The 17602-nt window shown below is 50.6% G+C and overlaps 1 protein-coding gene across 2 annotated transcripts in view; it reads left to right on the forward strand.

Moving 5' to 3' along the window:
• Window positions 1–17602, forward strand: part of LOC122373755 (protein melted-like) — a 71537-nt gene that overhangs the window by 21390 nt on the left and 32545 nt on the right. For both annotated transcript variants that reach the window (XM_043352116.1, XM_043352115.1), the window contains exons 4-13: window positions 11493–11637; window positions 12080–12254; window positions 12809–12972; window positions 13301–13513; window positions 13742–13956; window positions 14371–14534; window positions 14829–14922; window positions 16279–16389; window positions 16792–17078; window positions 17345–17496. In XM_043352116.1, the coding sequence (XP_043208051.1) occupies window positions 11493–11637; window positions 12080–12254; window positions 12809–12972; window positions 13301–13513; window positions 13742–13956; window positions 14371–14534; window positions 14829–14922; window positions 16279–16389; window positions 16792–17078; window positions 17345–17496 (1720 nt within the window). The remainder of the gene's footprint in view (window positions 1–11492; window positions 11638–12079; window positions 12255–12808; window positions 12973–13300; window positions 13514–13741; window positions 13957–14370; window positions 14535–14828; window positions 14923–16278; window positions 16390–16791; window positions 17079–17344; window positions 17497–17602) is intronic.

Below are 17602 nucleotides of genomic sequence, written 5' to 3' on the forward strand. Positions count from 1 at the left end.
AGACTTGCGACTAGCGAGCTACACCCGAGGCTGTTGTGGGAGGGGACGCCCGCGGGCAGACTATCGAGCCGCCCCGAGGCCGTTGTAGAAGGGGACACCCCCGGGTAGACTAGCGAGCTGCCCCGGGGTCGTTGTAGAAGGGGACACCCCCGGGCAGACTAGCGAGCTGCCCCGGGGTCGTTGTAGAAGGGGACACCCCCCGAAGGGGACACCCCCCGAAGGGAACACCCCCCGAAGGGGACACCCCCCCCGGGCAGACTAGCGAGCTGCCCCGGGGTCGTTGTAGAAGGGGACACCCCCCGGGCAGACTAGCGAGCTGCCCCGGGGTCGTTGTGGAAGGGGACACCCCCGGGCAGACTAGCGAGCTGCCCCGATGCCTTTGTAGAAGGGGACACCCCCGGGCAGACTAGCGAGCTGCCCCGATGCCTTTGTAGAAGGGGACACCCCCGGGCAGACTAGCGAGCTGCCCCGAGGCCGTTGTGAAGGGGACACCCCCGGGCAGACTAGCGAGCTGTCCCGGGTTCGTAGAAGGGGACACCCCCGGGCAGACTAACGAGCTGCACCGAGGCCGTTGTAGGAGAGGATATCCCCGGGCAGACTAGCGAGCTGCCTCGGGGTCGTTGTAGAAGGGGATACCCCCGGGCAGACTAGCGAGCTTCACCCGGGACTTGTAGAATTGGGCATCCCAAGATTCTCCAAATGTTTAGGGCAATTACCCGACCTGAATACCAAAATACCCGCTGTTGAAATCTGATAGTATCCGCATCCCCCCGCCACGGGCAACAAGCTTGCCTTCCCGCTAAGCTCCGGATTGATCAGGGACCAAAAGACCGGCATACAGACAGCCCCTACGCTGTAAACAGGCCAATATGGGTAAAAAGTGCCGTAGCTTCCTAGCTCGACACGTTTTGGAAGTGTTTACTGCCTCCAAACGCCGAGCTGCCTCAATGTCACCCATAGAAGGTACAGTAAATCACCCACCAACCAATCATAGGCAGGTCCTGAGTGACAAAAGTACACAACCTGAGTACACACAACCAGGTTGCTATCATAAAAATGTTAGAAATTACTCGGAACATCGTATGGTAAAATTAAAATTCCAACCACTCAATGACCCCCGGTGACGCCGACAGCGCGAGCAGCAACCGCGCGCGACCCCTGACAGCGCGCCTCCGAATAAATTAATAAAAAATATATAACGCTTGGAAAAAGGCCATACATCACAAAAACAGCTCACCTCCCAAGGGGTACGCTCACTACGCCAAACCTTACGCCAGTATCAGTTGTCCTGTATGGGAACCACGTGTCAACCATAGCCAGGCATAACCAACGACAACTCTACAAACTCAACTCCCAACCCTCAACACCAACACCACCGGTTAACACTGGCCCACCTCAGTGGCCACTCAACACCTAAGCCGGCCAGGTCGCGCGCTTGGAGCTGCTACCCCTTGGAAGAATGAGCTGAATCCATTTAGACGGAGTGTAGAATGCCAATATCCAGCGTTCTAAGCAAAAGCAAAAAGGTATAACAAATTCCATCTAAAGTGATCAAGTACCTACCTACCGGAGCGATACGTAAACCCCCCAGTTACTTGAATATCCTGGGCAACATTTGGTGTTGACCAGTGAAGCGCCATCAATAAATTGTTTTTTATATTGTTTGTCTGTTTTTATTTTTACTTTATAATTCTTTTAGTTTTTTTTTTATTTCATATACCTACATTTTTTATACCTAACCCCCATTTACCCAAAATAACCTAAGCGCAATTGGCGTTGATCAGTGAAGCGCCATAAACTACTAATAAAACTCATCGCTCCGACAGCGCCACGCCACTATAGCTGAGCCCGCCATTCACGGGGTGCGCTCACCATGGCAAACCTTATGCCAGTAGCCGTTTACCTGCATGGGAACCAAGGTTCAACCATAGCCAGGCATAACCGGACAACTCACCAAATTCAACCACCGCTCACAACACCATCACCACCTCATTGGTGAACCGCACTGGCCCACATCAGTGGCCAGTGCCACCCAACACGTAACCCGGCCAGGTTCTGCACTTGGAGCCGCTATCCCGTGAAAAAAAATGAGCTGAATTCACCCATGCAGAGTGTGGAACGGCTAAGTCCAGCGATCTAAGAGATGAAAACAATAAGACCCCTAGTTTGTAAATGATGAGTTGTAACCGATGAGTTTTTTTTTTTATTACCTACCCCTCCCAAAACAAATTAATATTTTAACTGGAAATAAACCATACCCAGCCATAAACCACTTCAAATAACTCCGCAACTAGCCCATTTTCCACCTCTTACTAACCATACACCCGGACCAGTTAGGCATCCCACCAACCCCTCCATTATTAACAAATTGCATACGAACTTTATCAGCCATCAAAGTATAAAAAACAATCAACGTCCTTGCAAAAGCAATATTGCATACAGAACACTCATTAATAATTGAAAAATACTTCTTAGCGAAAGAACCCACAAAAAACTGAATTTCACACTCCCTTTGCTCTGCGACGGTTGCACTAGATCACCAAAAAACACGGCCAAGGCGGCCACAACCGAGCTGCGACCATCCGGACAGCTCAACACTCAGTCAGTACTGAGTGAGTGACGTCAACCCTGATACTGGCGAGGGGTACCAGTGCCCAAAAATTTGATTTAGGTGGGAAACGTCACCCAAATGAAAATCACTGTTCACTCGCCTCCAATTTTTAATAGCCCATTTTCCACTCCCATTTTTCCCAGAAAAAGCATTTGCATGGATGGATAGCCATTTTACTTCCCACATTATACCAGCCTTTTATGAAATTTCGCCGCGCATCCTTTTTCACTCTTGTTAGGCCTTATTTGACCATCAATTTTTCACTCTTATCCCTTTTTGGTGATAAATTTTCATAGACCCGGGAACAGGGGGGGCAGCGGGGGTGCTTGCCCCCCCTTTTGAGAGCCGTGGGGGCGTCGCCCCCTCAACATTGAGGCAGCGAGAAAGGACCTTTCCTCCCTTTTCCGGACTTCTTTCCTTCTTGTTTCCTTTATATATCTTATCAGGACACGGCCTTTCCTTGCCATCTGAAGGGTTTCTGCCGATACAGTATCGATTTGATATCTGCTATTGTCATCCCACTTTGGTTTGGGCCTGACCCCGGCCATAGTTTGGCAGGCCAGCTTTTACATACATATACTGGACTATTTTGAGCCAACCTTGAGAAATACATAACGTACAACGGTGGTAAAATCGTTGCAATAGGTATAACACAGTTTACCCGCCCCGGGTGTGAGGGAGGGGTGTGGGGCAACGAGTGCACTGACGTGGCACCCACGGAAGGCCGGTATGGGATTAAAGCTCAGCGACACCTTGGGCCTGTATGGTGCCCCCGGTTATCGGTAGCATCCTCAGAATCACCGGCGTAGGGCCCTTAGAGCCGCCGGTAAGGGGCCCGTATGAGGCACCGGTGTGGGAGTATCATGCAGGTGCCGGTGCGGGCGCTCAGAGGCACTAGTGTGACTCTCTCAGAGGCGCCGGTGAGGGTCCTACAGGCGTTGCTGTGGGCCCTCATAGACGCCGGTGTGGAGCAGTTACAGACTGGTGTGGGGCCTGAGCTGCTGACGCGAACCCTCTACAAGCCGGCAGGGGGTTCTCAATGACCGGCAAGAGGCCCCTGTCACCGGTGTGGGGCCCTCAGAAGTCACTAGTGGGTGGTCCCTAGATGCGCACTGCGCAGGTGTTGGGTAGGGATTCGAGTCCTCACTCTCAGAGCCGCCGATATAGGGTTTTAATAGGCACTGGTGTAGGCACTCAGAGTTGGAGGCGTGAAACCCTCAGAGACACCGGTGTGGGTCCTCATAAGCGCCGATGAGGGCCCCCACAGTTGCCGTTATTGGGCCCTCAGAAAAATAATTGTGGGACCATGACTCAGAAGCCGGCGTGGGGCTTTAAGGAGATCTTAGTGTGGCAATTTAGGGCCCATGAGGTGCTCTAACGAGCCTAATGGGGCCCCCCGAGTCGAAATATGGCCATCGTTAAGCCTCAGGTCAAATGGTGCCGCAGGGCCCCCGGACCCGAGGGTCCCTGTGAACCCGATTGGGGGGGGGGGGAGTGCGTGTTCCCTTAGACCTCTAGCTACGCCACTGTTTCATATGCATCAAGTCAGGTATTTTAGGCTCGCCTCCCCCTTGAAAATCGTTCCCGGGCCCCCAGGAATTTTCCTCCGACACCCCAGCCAAAATACAATTTTAGGACACCGAGGGGTACCCCAGTCCTAACAACGTATACTGACTAAATCCTTTTAACTATTATTGATAGCACCTGACCTGTATTGTTCATTTGCTGTTTGCAGGAGAAAGGTCATCCCTTATCCTATAGGTAGAAAAAAAAATCAAAGAAACAGACTGCTTTGAATATAGTTATAGACGATTTAACAAGCCTCAGCAGCAGCAGCAAACCAAGGTTGAAAACACGTTGAACTTAGAGTTGACTAGATTTCATTTTTTTTTTTAATACCCTCAGGCCTCTTAACGATTTTATCAGAATTTTATTACTATCTTACTTTCCACCAGCATTGCCCCTTATGTTCCTATTGATGGAACCAAATATCCCCACAAAAATGCCGATATCGCCCATGCCCAAGCGTTCACTATCTACCCTATCGGGTCCCCCTAGAACCTCCATTAACAGATATGTACCGCGCCCGGCATACATGGAACAACGTACCTTTCAAAACCCCGGCCACCTTGGCGTTGGCCTATACCTGACGATGTCCCATAAGACCTGCTAGGCAGCACGGGCAGCACCACTGGAGCTAGATGAGCTGGGAGGGGTCGGAACTCCCTCAGCTGACGCGGGAGCTGTGAAGAAATCGTCCAGCGGCCAGAGAAGACTCTGGCCCAGCGGGCCGGCCCCGCCGAGTGTGCCGATCCGTCGCCGTTCAGAGTCGGATGCCAACCACACACCAAGCCATGGAAGAAAAAAAACGGATTGTGTCACATAACCATTTTTAGCCGAAAGCTCGTATCAAACGGGGGTATCAAGAGGGGTTATACATACTGGAGCCATTTATCTGACAATGCGCGCGATGACACATCGGCAGGATATGCATATTGCATACCAACATTACCATGATGATTGATGTCGCTTATGCATGCCTAGGCAATGCTCTATTTATTGACCACGACAAAAAGGCACCTTACTCTGGCAAAAAAAAAAAAAACGATTCACAAACGCCACTACCATAAAAAAACTGAAAACAGTTAACTCGCACCACAATGTAGAGTGAGAGCAAAACAATCACGGGCTACCATAAAACTGCATCGTTATAGAAAATTGCATACCTAATGCAGTCCTTAAATATGAGGGTGAAAACTTCCTTTGGTTACTATCCTGTAACTTACTATATTATCGCCAGTGCATCCAAACTACCTAACATAATTTCCCATCTAATCTAAAATATCCTAGTCCCGACTCCCGAGACTTACCACACAAGTGGTTTCCACTATCACCTCTGCACCTCCGTACCTATATCACCCACTTAACCTTTCACTCCAACCTAACCAGGTAACAATACCATTTTAGACCAATACCATTGCATTGGGTATCATTAGCATGAACTCCATTTACCCTCTCAAGTCTCACCTGGTAGTTGGTACCCTTATTATCAACAATCCCTAACCCACTAATGAAAACCCCGCTCGGACACGCTCGGACAGAGCCAAACATCACCAGCAGCTCATTCTCCACGGGGTACGCCCACCTGGCACACCTTACGCCAGTAACCGTTCACCTGTATGGGAACCACAGTTCAACCAACACCAGGCACCACCAAACGGCAATTCTACCAACTCTCTGCACAACCACCGGCCAACACCACGTGGCCACCAAACCCTACGCCGGCCAGGCCCACCTGGCCCACCTGGGCGTACCTCCACGGGGTACGCCCACCTGGCACACCTTACGCCAGTAACCGTTCACCTGTATGGGAACCACAGTTCAACCAACACCAGGCACCACAAAACGGCAATTCTGCCAACTCCAACCACCGGCCAACACCACGTGGCCACCAAAAACCCCACGCCGGCCAGGCCGTGCACTCTGAGCTGCTACACCGAGAAGCATGAGCTGATTTCACTCACACTGAGTGTAGGATGGCAAAGTCCGGCGTTCCGTTCCAGGGAAGAAGAAAAAAAACAGTTTCAGCTATGTTACACATAGCAAGAACCTACACCCAATCTCCCAAAATCTGAAAAACACCACCAAGCGAATTTCTACCAGCAGTCCATGTTTCATTCTTTTATCCAACCTTCAAAAAACCTATAATACCAGGCATTCGCCGACCCATTGCTCATCGACCCCTTTCTTACCTCGATATAGCATAACATAAGCACAAAAATAACCAAACCTCATGCCGAAAATAAAAACAAACAACTAACAAACAACAAACCAGTAAAAATAAACATAAAAAACCCGAAAGGAAAAACATCCTCGTCAATCAATATAACATTGATATAAAACCGAACTTATACTCCCCTTGATGTCTTCCAGTTTCCACTGAACACGACCGGAGTAAACGCAAAAACATTTCAGAGCGAGAACACTGCTGACTTGCGTCAGACCGGGCGGCCTAGAACAGAGTGACCGCGCATATACACTCAAACCCCGCGCCGCCACCATCACGTGACACGAGTCGCTCCACCAATCAGAGGAGGCCGCCGCCTCAGCAGCCTTGCCGCCCGGGGCGCGGGCGGCCGCCCGCCTGCCGCCGAACGCTGCTCGCCGAGGCCGGCCCGGCTCCGGGGCCGCCCCAGAGAAGACGCTCGTAGTGTCGCGGAAAAACCGGTTATATCTTGTTATATATAACCGGGCGTATTTATTGAAAGTGTGAGAGGAGAATAATTAGAAGAACATGGATATTTTTGTTCCAATAGCTTATTATGTGAGACATGATCGGTACTAACGGGTACTTCTAAGAAGTAGTGAAGAAGTACCAAACAGCCTGCTCGGCTACGATCGTCAGCTGTCCTTTGGAGCTGGACTTCAACGCTGTAAAAAAAAATATGTGCTGAATTAATTTTTAGTTTCACCAAAATATAAGCAATTTATCATTTCTTTTTCACTTTTGTAATTATTGTTGAGTGAAGAGACATGTTGCTAGTTCTGACAATATAAATTATTAATTAAAAAAACGAAATGCGACGGTAAGTATCTGCTACTAAATTATCACTTTAACCAAATTCATGGAGAATCTTGCTGCCATTGCTTATAAAACGTGCTTATCAATACACAAATGTTTTATTTCAGACAAGAAGGACTTATTTGCCTGAAGTCTTGCGTCATGTGCTACTGCTTTGATTCCAAAGACGCTCTCCGGGTCGGGGTAATTTAGTTCTTCATCGATCGATAAGAGATTTTGATTCCATTGATATCCAAATTGATAAGCTCGGCAGTCGGCACCATGGAGTAAGGGCGTCCCCACAGGGGTGACGTAGGAAATATGAATGGCGTTTACACCGACAGTAGTTTCCCACAGCCGGCAATGGGAATCTCCTGTCGGTGTAAACGCCACTATAGTCCCATCCAACTCAAACACTGGGGAATATCCCCGCACTTTTGAGGACGGAAATCTATGGACCTGCTCGAAAAATAGTGGATAAATACGGCGAGCTTTCAGTTTTATGGTTGGGTCTCCCTTCCGAGGCACATATTTACGGGGGATATTAGGTCATATTCCCCCGGCGTCCTGATGATCGGCGCCCAGCTCAACGTCGAAGGCGCCCTGATACGCGGCACTGCTATCTGTGAAGGTGCCCAGGTTGCTGCCGCTCGAATTTTGGTCGCCTACTTAACAAAACCTCCGTTGGTGCCATCTCAGTTTCCTCGAGGTCAGGCAACCTTCACACGCCGTTGGCTACCTTGGCTGGCCGGCGACTCGTTCCCCTCGTGGCGACGCTCTTGACATCCAGTCAAAAGTTGGAGTGGCTGGCGCCCCCAGTGGAGGCCGGGGAAGGGGCAGTGGGCCTCCACGTTGCTCTCTTCCCGAGCCTATGGTGACTTGGCTCAACTCTCCTCAATAGAATCTGGATTCTGCACGCTGTATTAACATGGGCGTAGACACCACTACGGACAATACGGACAGTGGGTGTGACAATCAGTAGTGCCATTCATATAGAGGGTGTCATATATGAGCGGAGAGGCAACAGTACAGCTGAGCGGAGAGACAACATTAAAACAACAGTACAGCTGGCGTTGCATGGAGCTGCAGGGAACCGGACAGCGGAGGCTTGCGAAAAATAAACAATTCGTCACTTCAACGTATAAACAATAGTATAAAAAGCAACATAAACACATATTCTCATGGTCGAACCCATGCACTAGCGGCTCACGGCGGGCACAGGCACGCAGTGCGGTAGCGGTACCGGATCACACGTCATGGGCGTTGTCTCAGCATAGGTTGTTATGAGCGGAGAGGCAACAGTACAGCTGAGCGGAGAGACAACATTAAAACAACAGTACAGCTGGCGTTGCATGGAGCTGCAGGCAACCGGACAGCGGAGGCTTGCGAAAAATAAACAATTCGTCACTCCAACGTATAAACAATAGTAAAAGCAACATAAACACATATTCTCATGGTCGAACCCATGCACTAGCGGCTCACGGCGGGCACAGGCACGCAGTGCGGTAGCGGTACCGGATCACACGTCATGGGCGTTGTCTCAGCATAGGTTGTTATGAGCGGAGAGGCAACAGTACAGCTGAGCGGAGAGACAACATTAAAACAACAGTACAGCTGGCGTTGCATGGAGCTGCAGGCAACCGGACAGCGGAGGCTTGCGAAAAATAAACAATTCGTCACTCCAACGTATAAACAATAGTAAAAGCAACATAAACACATATTCTCATGGTCGAACCCATGCACTAGCGGCTCACGGCGGGCACAGGCACGCAGTGCGGTAGCGGTACCGGATCACACGTCATGGGCGTTGTCTCAGCATAGGTTGTTCGCAATCTAGTTGAAGCCTAAGAAGACGGCCAGTGGGGTCTCACTGCTGCTGAGGCGACCTCGGAGACGATGCGTCGCCCCTCCTGTCGGCGACCTGCGGTGAGCAGGACTCCAGATAGCTGGCTGGCACGTTGCCGACACTGCCAGACGCTGTCAGCAGGCCTCACTGCTGCAAGTGATGTGCAGATGGACGCCAGGTGACTTCGTCTGCAGGCGATTCCGGAGACCGCGGCCTCACCAGGCAGTACTACCTGCATCGCCATGTCGGTGTTTCTAGAAATGGAAAAATAACAGCATCGGTGAAGGACAAGCAATACAATGTATTCTGTTTTCCTCTCTTGCAGGTATACGTAATCTACAATTATCATTGTTCCTATTTCATTCAACTGAACCTGAAAATTCCATATTGGCACATTGTTTGACTAAATTTGTGTAGTTGGGAACATGGGCGACGCCACAGTGCGACGACTGGAGGGGACATAGACCATTTTGGAGGGGACGAGGACCATTTCAAGTCGATTCTTTCCATGCAACGCCATAGGCGTAATGTTAAAATTTTAAAAAGTGGAGGGGACGAGATCCCCTCCGTCCCCCCCCCCCCCCTGTGGCGACGCCCTTGGTTGGGAAGCAGATTGTTTGAAATACATGTTTGGCTGAACAGTGCGGAAAATATTTCATTGATCACTATAGCTGCAACAAGAATACTGAGACAGAAAACATTTGCGCTTACCTGGCTCCTTAGTCAGTCCCGCACAACGGAAGTGGTACCATTTATTGCAGCCGTCGCATCCGACCATCGGTGCTGCACTGATGCTGCTGCACTCCCCACATTCCCAGTACCTTAGGAGCGTCTTGGCTGTGAAAAGATTACATGAGTCATGGCGCATACATGAATAGTAAGATGTTCTTTATGTTTAACATCGCATAGCAAAGACACAACAGCTGGGAGTCAAGTGTAAGCCAAAGTGTAAGCCCTGCCATGTTTTGCAGACTGGATTTTAAGCAAGAAAAGCTTTGCTAGAAATGACGCTTGACGAAGCCTCATCCTACTGGGCTGTCTGACATGTCTCCCTGTAAAAAGCATGTGGCCCTTATATTGTATATATGATGAATATGTTAATAATGCAGAGAAAACACAGTATAAATTATACCCAACGTTTCATTATACCCACCCTTCGACTTTGTCAAGGGTGTCTGAACAGCTTGAGATGAGTGAAGTGTAAGGGTACCTAGGTACATCTGAAAATAAACTGAATCTGCGTTCAATAAACATTGATTTTGATAATACATTTCACAAATCAACTGCTAATAACAATCATACTAAAATAGCACGACAGATGGTATATAGGGCCTTGCGACAGATAACTAACAATCGCATGAAGAACTTCTTGATTCGCCTAGACATTGTCGTCCGAACGAATGTTGTCTGAAGTTACACATTTGTCTTTTCTGCGCAGCATTTGTGTTTGCCATTTACAGCACCAATTGTTCGCCAGCGGTGGTGACTTTTCCTTACCTGCTCACGAAACGTCACACACGACATGACGTCACCCGAAGACGTCATCAAAAAGTCCAGCTCTTAGGCGTGTCCGGATCAGCCAGACGGTCACGTGACCAGGCGGCCCGAGGGCTACGCAGTGGCGCACTCAGCGTCCCACACAACTCAGAGAACGGACAAAACGGGGCACATTCAGCGATGCCTGAGGTCGCCACTGCTAACGCTGTCTAAAACCGACTCCAGCCACCCGGCAGCAACTGATGACCCACTGGACATGAGCTGGCCCAAAATGAAAAAAAAAATAGTAGTTTGCGGTAACAGCGTATTTTTATGTTGTAGCGGAGTTTTGTATTGAACAATGATCAGCGATCCACATTATCAGATTGCGTGGCGATTGCTCCAACTTATTATTTTCCGTTTAGCCATACGGAAAGGAACGGAAGAACGAGCAACAAAATTCACGTTTTGTAGTAACGGAGGAACGAGCAGTGAAGTTATACCTAAAGGAAAGAAGCTTTTCCGTAATCGGTGCAGACTGTGGATACTATGCAGACGAAAACACAGAGCCTGCAGCTGTTTGCAGCCGTGCTTGTTTGCAGACCTTTGGCGTCTCATTTTCCTCCATGGTTGTGCTGTCTGAAATTAATTGGATGTCTACGAATGCCAGTTGTCACAATCTTTCCTAGAAGCCCCTAAGCTAGTTAGGCTCCCTTAGAAATCCGTCCAACCAACTACGGTAAAATCCTGAAGAGGATAAACGCTCTTTCACGATATCATGGTCGATGTAAATCTAGTCATAGGTACTCGACAGCACTGTTGTGCGCGCTGCACTACGTCCCTATATTGCTATCCAGTACCCATGTTAATGACATTTCCGGCTCACCATTGTTGGCAACCACCCGCATCCCCGTGCCCTCCCACTTGACTCCTGTCGCTGTCTCCTCTGGTCTCCCCACCTTATCTGCGCCTCATCCCTGCCCGCTTCTGTTTGCCAGGGACACGCAAACGATTGAGGGGCACGCGGCGGCGCTGGTCCGTCTACTAGACTCCTGTCTACAGCACGACCTGAAGCCGTCTGATCGCGATGAAGACCCGCCGCACGCCAAGATGGCCTCAGATGTGCTTGCCTGCTTGTTTCTGGTAAGGACGAGACGCCGGTGCCAGTGGTGTGGTAGTGCACTGAAAGCGCCGTAGTCTGGCCTGTTTGGCAGGATCAGTGGGTTTAGAGATCAATGGAATTGAGGAAAGTTACGGAGCTGAAAGAATTCAGCAGCGCGGAAGTTGTAACATGGTCCAATAATTTTTTCCGACAGCTGCAGGAATGTCTTGCACGTAACGTGACGCAGCGGCATGCTATATTTCAATTCATATTTTCGTCCTTGTCATGCTTTGAAATTGACTCACTAAATATTGGATCCCGTAGTGGCCTGCAACATGATTGTCTCAGAATCGCAGCTAAAACGAACACTTTAGAATAAAGCTACAGTCGCCTTTCGACGCCCAATAAAGCTACCGTCGCGTTTCGGCGCCCTATGGCCGTGATTACCACACCGACACCCACCGACCCTCCGTACTCCGACAGAACTACAGCCGCCAGTCGGTGATGGAGCTCGCCATCCCCGTGGCCGTCCAGTTCTTCGTCAAAGGCAGTCGGGAGCTGAGCCGAAACCTGGCCGCCTACCTGTCTCTGGTTGCCATCGAAAACGCTCAGCTGCTGGCTGACTACGTGCCGAACCTTATGGATAGCATCGCGACAGGTATGTGGAGACACTGGAGCTGTGGTGACTGATATCCGATATCCTGATAATTTTGAATGGGATAACTCGTGGCAGCAGATCCATCCTTTATCAACGTCCAAGTAACCACTAGGTGGCAGGCTGAGTGGCTTGTCTCTGATACCCCCTATGGCCTATGTTATCGCATATAAGTACAGCAGCAAGTGCTTGCGAGTTGATGCATGTTATCCGCGTCTGACCCTCTCATCTTTATGTTGCCATGGGACCATACAATGAGCTAACCCAGGCCGTGTTCTTGAACTACCCTGTCCCTGCGCGATCGTCCCTGGTAACTACCAGCTTCCCCGCGTGCTGGGGAAGCTGGTAGTTGCTGGGGAAGCTGATCCTAGGAAACTACCAACTGACTCTGGCCGCACTTTTCGTACCTCCCGACCCCTCTTTCATCGCCCCAAGTAACTTCCACTTCCAGCCCCAGGCCGCACTTCTCTAACCATTAATCCCTCCTCCCTTAGGTAACTACCATTATCTGCCCCAGGCCCCACTAATTCTCTAACCACTGGCCCCTCCGTCCACAGGTAACTACCAGCTGACGCAGGTGCTGCCGCCCGTGTACCGTCTTCAGCCGGAGAGGTTCAACAGACACATGGGCACGCTGGTGTCGGTGATGCCGCTCTGCCTCGGCCAGGAGCGGCTGGCCATCGTCGACCTGTTCCAGCTCATGGCCAAACAACAGCCGCAGGTATGGGGATGGAGGTCGTGTGGTAGGGCTGTTTGGAGAGTTGCTTGTTCCAGGGGATGTGGCTGTTTCGGTAATCCGCGTGTTATTGTTACGGTCAATGTGTGTGTTACGGTATCTGTGTGCACCCCTAGATATGCGACTGGTAAAGTGTAGATATTGATTATTAGCAGTTCGTGCCATTCTATTCGCACTTCATTTGCAATGACAATAGCTGAGTTCTAGTCAATGATCAGCAATTCATTCAAATAACAATAATCCTTACGCGCGATACTCTGCCAGTGCCACCATACGTTTTTGACACCCTTTCCTCCCTGTGTGTCCGCCCCAGCTGCTGAAGTCGGCCGTGCCACAGCTCTGTGAGTACCTGTGCTCGCCCGCCATCGCCGCCGCCACCGCCCAGGTCCTGGTCACCATGACCGTGGCGGCGCCGCAGACCATGGCCGAGCACGTCAACAAGCTGAAGCTGACGGTGGATAACCAGCCGGCCGCGCTGCCGCACGTGCTGCCCGTGCTGGTGGCTTTCGGACAGCGCACCACCAGGGTACGGACTTGGAGTGATGTGTGGGAGTTTCATGCGTATGAGGGGCGGGCGTACTAGGAGGGATGTAGTGGGCGCTGCTTGAAGTGATTTAGAAGTTAAGCAGGGCTCAGCGCACTGTGCAGGCACCGCTAAACTTTTGTGCAGTTACATCACACATTCATTAAACCGATTATAGTTCAACCATTGCTTCAAACTCAACCAACCACTCATTCTCTTTCTCTTTTCCAGAGCGTGGCGCGTGACCTGCTGCTGTTCCTGCTGACGCGGGCTGGTGTCTCCGACTGTGTGAGTGTGCACGCTCTGAGCCAGGAGGTGCGTCAGCTGGTGGCGTGTCACCCCACGCTGCTACCTCCGGCCCTGCTCCGGGACATGGAGCAGCAGCCCGACCTGGCCGCGGCCGTACAGAAGCCCCGGTTATATCTCAGCACAGAGGAGGCCTCCAGGTGGGTGGAGCGGCCTCTGTTTCTGGACGGTGTGGGATGAGATGGAGGGAGGAGCTGAGTGAAACTGATTGGTTTGGAAAGTAAGAGATGGTTCTGTTATTGCGGTGCCTACCTGAGTGTCCTTGTAGCTTCCTGAAGTGATAAAATCAGTAGGTAGTCATCATGCTTTCTGCATGATGTCCTGCAATAAACCAACATGAACGCGATCGATAGTGCACTTGTTTGTATCATTCCAACGTAATGCAACATCAGCTGAGAGTGTTCCACAACATATGCCGCTTATCGGCGCAACGGTAAATAGCATCCAGCCTTCATCAATTACGTAGTGTTATGCATCAAATGCAATAAGAATCGTATGTCTACCGCTCACTTTCAAGCCTATCCAGCTGAACTCTCTCCTTTTTTCATTCTCAGACGTCTTTCGGACGACAACTGTGTCACCATCGTGAAGGTGGGCTCTGGTGGCAGTCGTGAGCTGTGGTCGACCTCCTCACGAGACCTGCTGGCCTCGCGGGACCCGCTCAGGAAACTGGGGGACTCGAGCCGATCCACGCCGCGACTGAACCAAAGCCGCACCAGTGAGTGATTGGGGTGACTGGGAAGGGGGAAGAGCTAGGGGAGTTCGGTTCTGTGGGACTAATGGGATGATATTAAGTTGTAATTGCTTAGGCGGATTTCAGTGAGAAGAGTTTCCAATGCATTCCATTTTCACTATGAATTTATGCGTGTAACGGAACATTGGATTCTCATTTTTGAATTCGAAACGCTTTTCTTACCACACGAACAAAATATTTGTCGAGGGTAATCAGTTAAAGTTGTTGAGTACTCTACGCTGTAGCCAGTCGCATCACATATAACCCTTTCTCCCGCAGTTGCCAGCACGGCGTCCACGTCCCTGATCGGACTGAAGGCGCCACTGCACAAGTCCATGACACAGGTCAACCACTCGTCTCAGCTCATCACCAGGTGAGTGTCGCCCGTAATGTTCCGAACGGATGGGTGTCTGAGGTGTTTCTTTCTGACGTGGCTTTTCTGCGGATTCGGGAGCATTACGAAAAGCATGTGGACACTGGACTCATCTACGAACATTGACGGCCTATAACTCATGCACTCACGTATATTTTTAGCATTTGTGGTTCATCGGTCTATCCGTTGCCATTTTCATAGCTGCTTACTAGGTCTTCAGCTGTAAAAATGCGGTGCGAGCGACTTTAGCGAGTGTCATTTGAGCGAATGTCATTTGAGCGAACCATTTTCAGCGAATGGCAATTCAGCGATTATCAAGTTCATCGATTATCAAATATAGCGATTATCAATTTTAGCGAAAGCTATGTTTCAGCGACATCTGATTCGTCGACTACAATTTGAGCGACTGTCAGTTCAGCGAAACATTTCATCGTCCTGTAACGGTGGATTTTTTTCTTTTGCGAGCGTATCCGTACGAATGTTTCCGGAATTTCTCATGGTTATCCGGAACTGGATGGCGGATGTCGCGCGTTCAAAGGTCAGACATTGAGCTCCAAATTTAATGCTAAATTTGTCAAAAATTCCAACGGTTCAATTTCACCCCACCCCACCCTGCTCTTTGTCAATAATGGTGACCAAACGTTTGTTCAGAGATTCATATTGCTTGTGCTATTCTTCGCGAAATTGCTCCGCTTGAATTTGGATCAGTTCCCCATGTTGTAAAATTTGTTCTTGCCCCAAGCACCGTACGAATGTCCAGATATTTGGGTGAGGTCCCTGAAACATAGACTGGATTCCCCTGTGCCATCTCTCTAGTTTATTATTGGTCCTTGGCATTCGTTCCGTCGCCCTATCTCTCACGTTCCGCATTTTCAATTCAAATTTTGCCCGTCTCCTTTCCCTCCCATGCACCCCTTGTTGGTCGTCCGATGTACACCTATGTGTCTTCAAAATTCAAATGATGCGTAAAGAGGTGCAATAATTTCCGAAAAGTAGCAAATGATTGACTTTCGTCGCGTTCGGTCATTCGCTGTAACTGCATCGCTCAATTGGTCTCCCACTGACCACCATATATTCGCTCAATCTGGTTTCGCTGATTCTGGTCCTCGCTTAAGTTGATAATCGCTGTGACTGAATTCGCCGACTTGACAATCGCTGAAAAAGCCAATCGCTTAAATTGATAACCGCTGAAAATGTTTCGCTCAAATGTCGTTCGCTGAAATGACATTCGCTCAGGTGTCGCAGAACCGTAAAAATGTAACATTCAGGCTACTTTTCATCCGATTTTCATTAGATCGGTTACAGCATCATTGTCTTTGTCTTGTATGTTAACCTCTTTCGCTGCCTGTTCTGTAGGTTCCCGGCCGGCTCCCGCGGCCAGCTGCCCTCCTCCCAGCGGGCGCTCAACAGTCTGACAGTGACACTCGGCGCTGGAGCGGAGACCGTCAGCGGGCCGCAGTCGGTCAGGTGGGTAGAACTTCGTCAGCTAAGGGCGGAGAAGATGAAGTTTGTTGGGATAGGAGTAGAAATAAGGCTAGAGTTAGAGTTAGAGTTAACAGTCAGAAGTAGGGTGAGAAGGGATTTTTAGAACGGAACTACATAGGTAGGAGTTAGGATGGCAATGGGGGCGCTGTGGCTCCTGTGGAGTAGCAGTAATCAGCCAGCCATTAGGACGTGGCGTTTGTGTAAATATGTCTGCGATCGCGCGGTTTTTGGTTTCGCTCTTCGATTCTCTTTTTACCGCAATTCTATCAGCTTGTTCATGTTGACCTTTTCCTTCGATATCGGCGCTGCAGCTTCGTTTAAATTCAACTGTGTAGCTGTTGGTACCATGACTGACCGTTTCTCCCCGCGCCTTGCCCGTTCCAGCGCCAGCGCCGGGACTCTCTCCGATGAAGCGCCAACCACGGCTGCAGCCTCTCCTTCCAATGGCTCCACCCGTCAGCTACCGGCCGCTACAGTGGCGGCGGTGACCGCGGCGGCTGCCGCCGTCGTCAGTGCCGCCTCTGCTGCCGCCCCCGCCGCCGCCCCCGCCCCGGCGACAACCACTGCCCCCGCCGCCATCACCGCTGCCGCCGCGCCGTCCGCCGCTCCAGCGCCAGTTCCGACCGCGGCTCCGCGCTCTGTGCCCACCATTCCACGCAGCCGAACGCCTGGTGAGACCAGTTGATGGGTGAAAGCCGGGCACATACCTTTGAGATGTGTTTTGTGGAAAGCGGCTGAAAGGTTGCTACCGGGAGGACTGCTGGTTGAGCATTCCTTGGCGTTCTCCGAGCGATAATATCGCTAGATTGGTGGAACTATAGACTTCTGTAATCTGTATACCGGTATACAGAGGCCTATGGAACGTTCTGATGACTGAATCAATGCGCCAACCCCTGAACTTGAGCGGCTTCTGTATGACATCTCTCCTTGGCGGCAGGTCCGATGGGCGCCAGTGCCAGCCACCACACGGGCACGGTGCCTACCCATTCGACCACCTCCCTGCCTGCCACGCCGGTACAGCGTCGAAACACCACGGTGACTCTCATCAGCTCGGGCGGACAGCAGCCGACACCGCCCTCTGCTACACAGGTATGTAGGAGGCAGGGCCAGGATCTGGTGGCTTGGATACTGTATATTGGTATGTCGCTATCAATGGGAGAGCAGGACCTGGCGACTATATGGGTCATTTAGGAAC

The sequence above is a fragment of the Amphibalanus amphitrite genome, unplaced genomic scaffold (genome assembly GCF_019059575.1).
Source record: "Amphibalanus amphitrite isolate SeventyFive unplaced genomic scaffold, NRLGWU_Aamphi_draft 001546F_arrow, whole genome shotgun sequence".
Classification (NCBI taxonomy): Eukaryota; Metazoa; Arthropoda; class Thecostraca; order Balanomorpha; family Balanidae; genus Amphibalanus; species Amphibalanus amphitrite.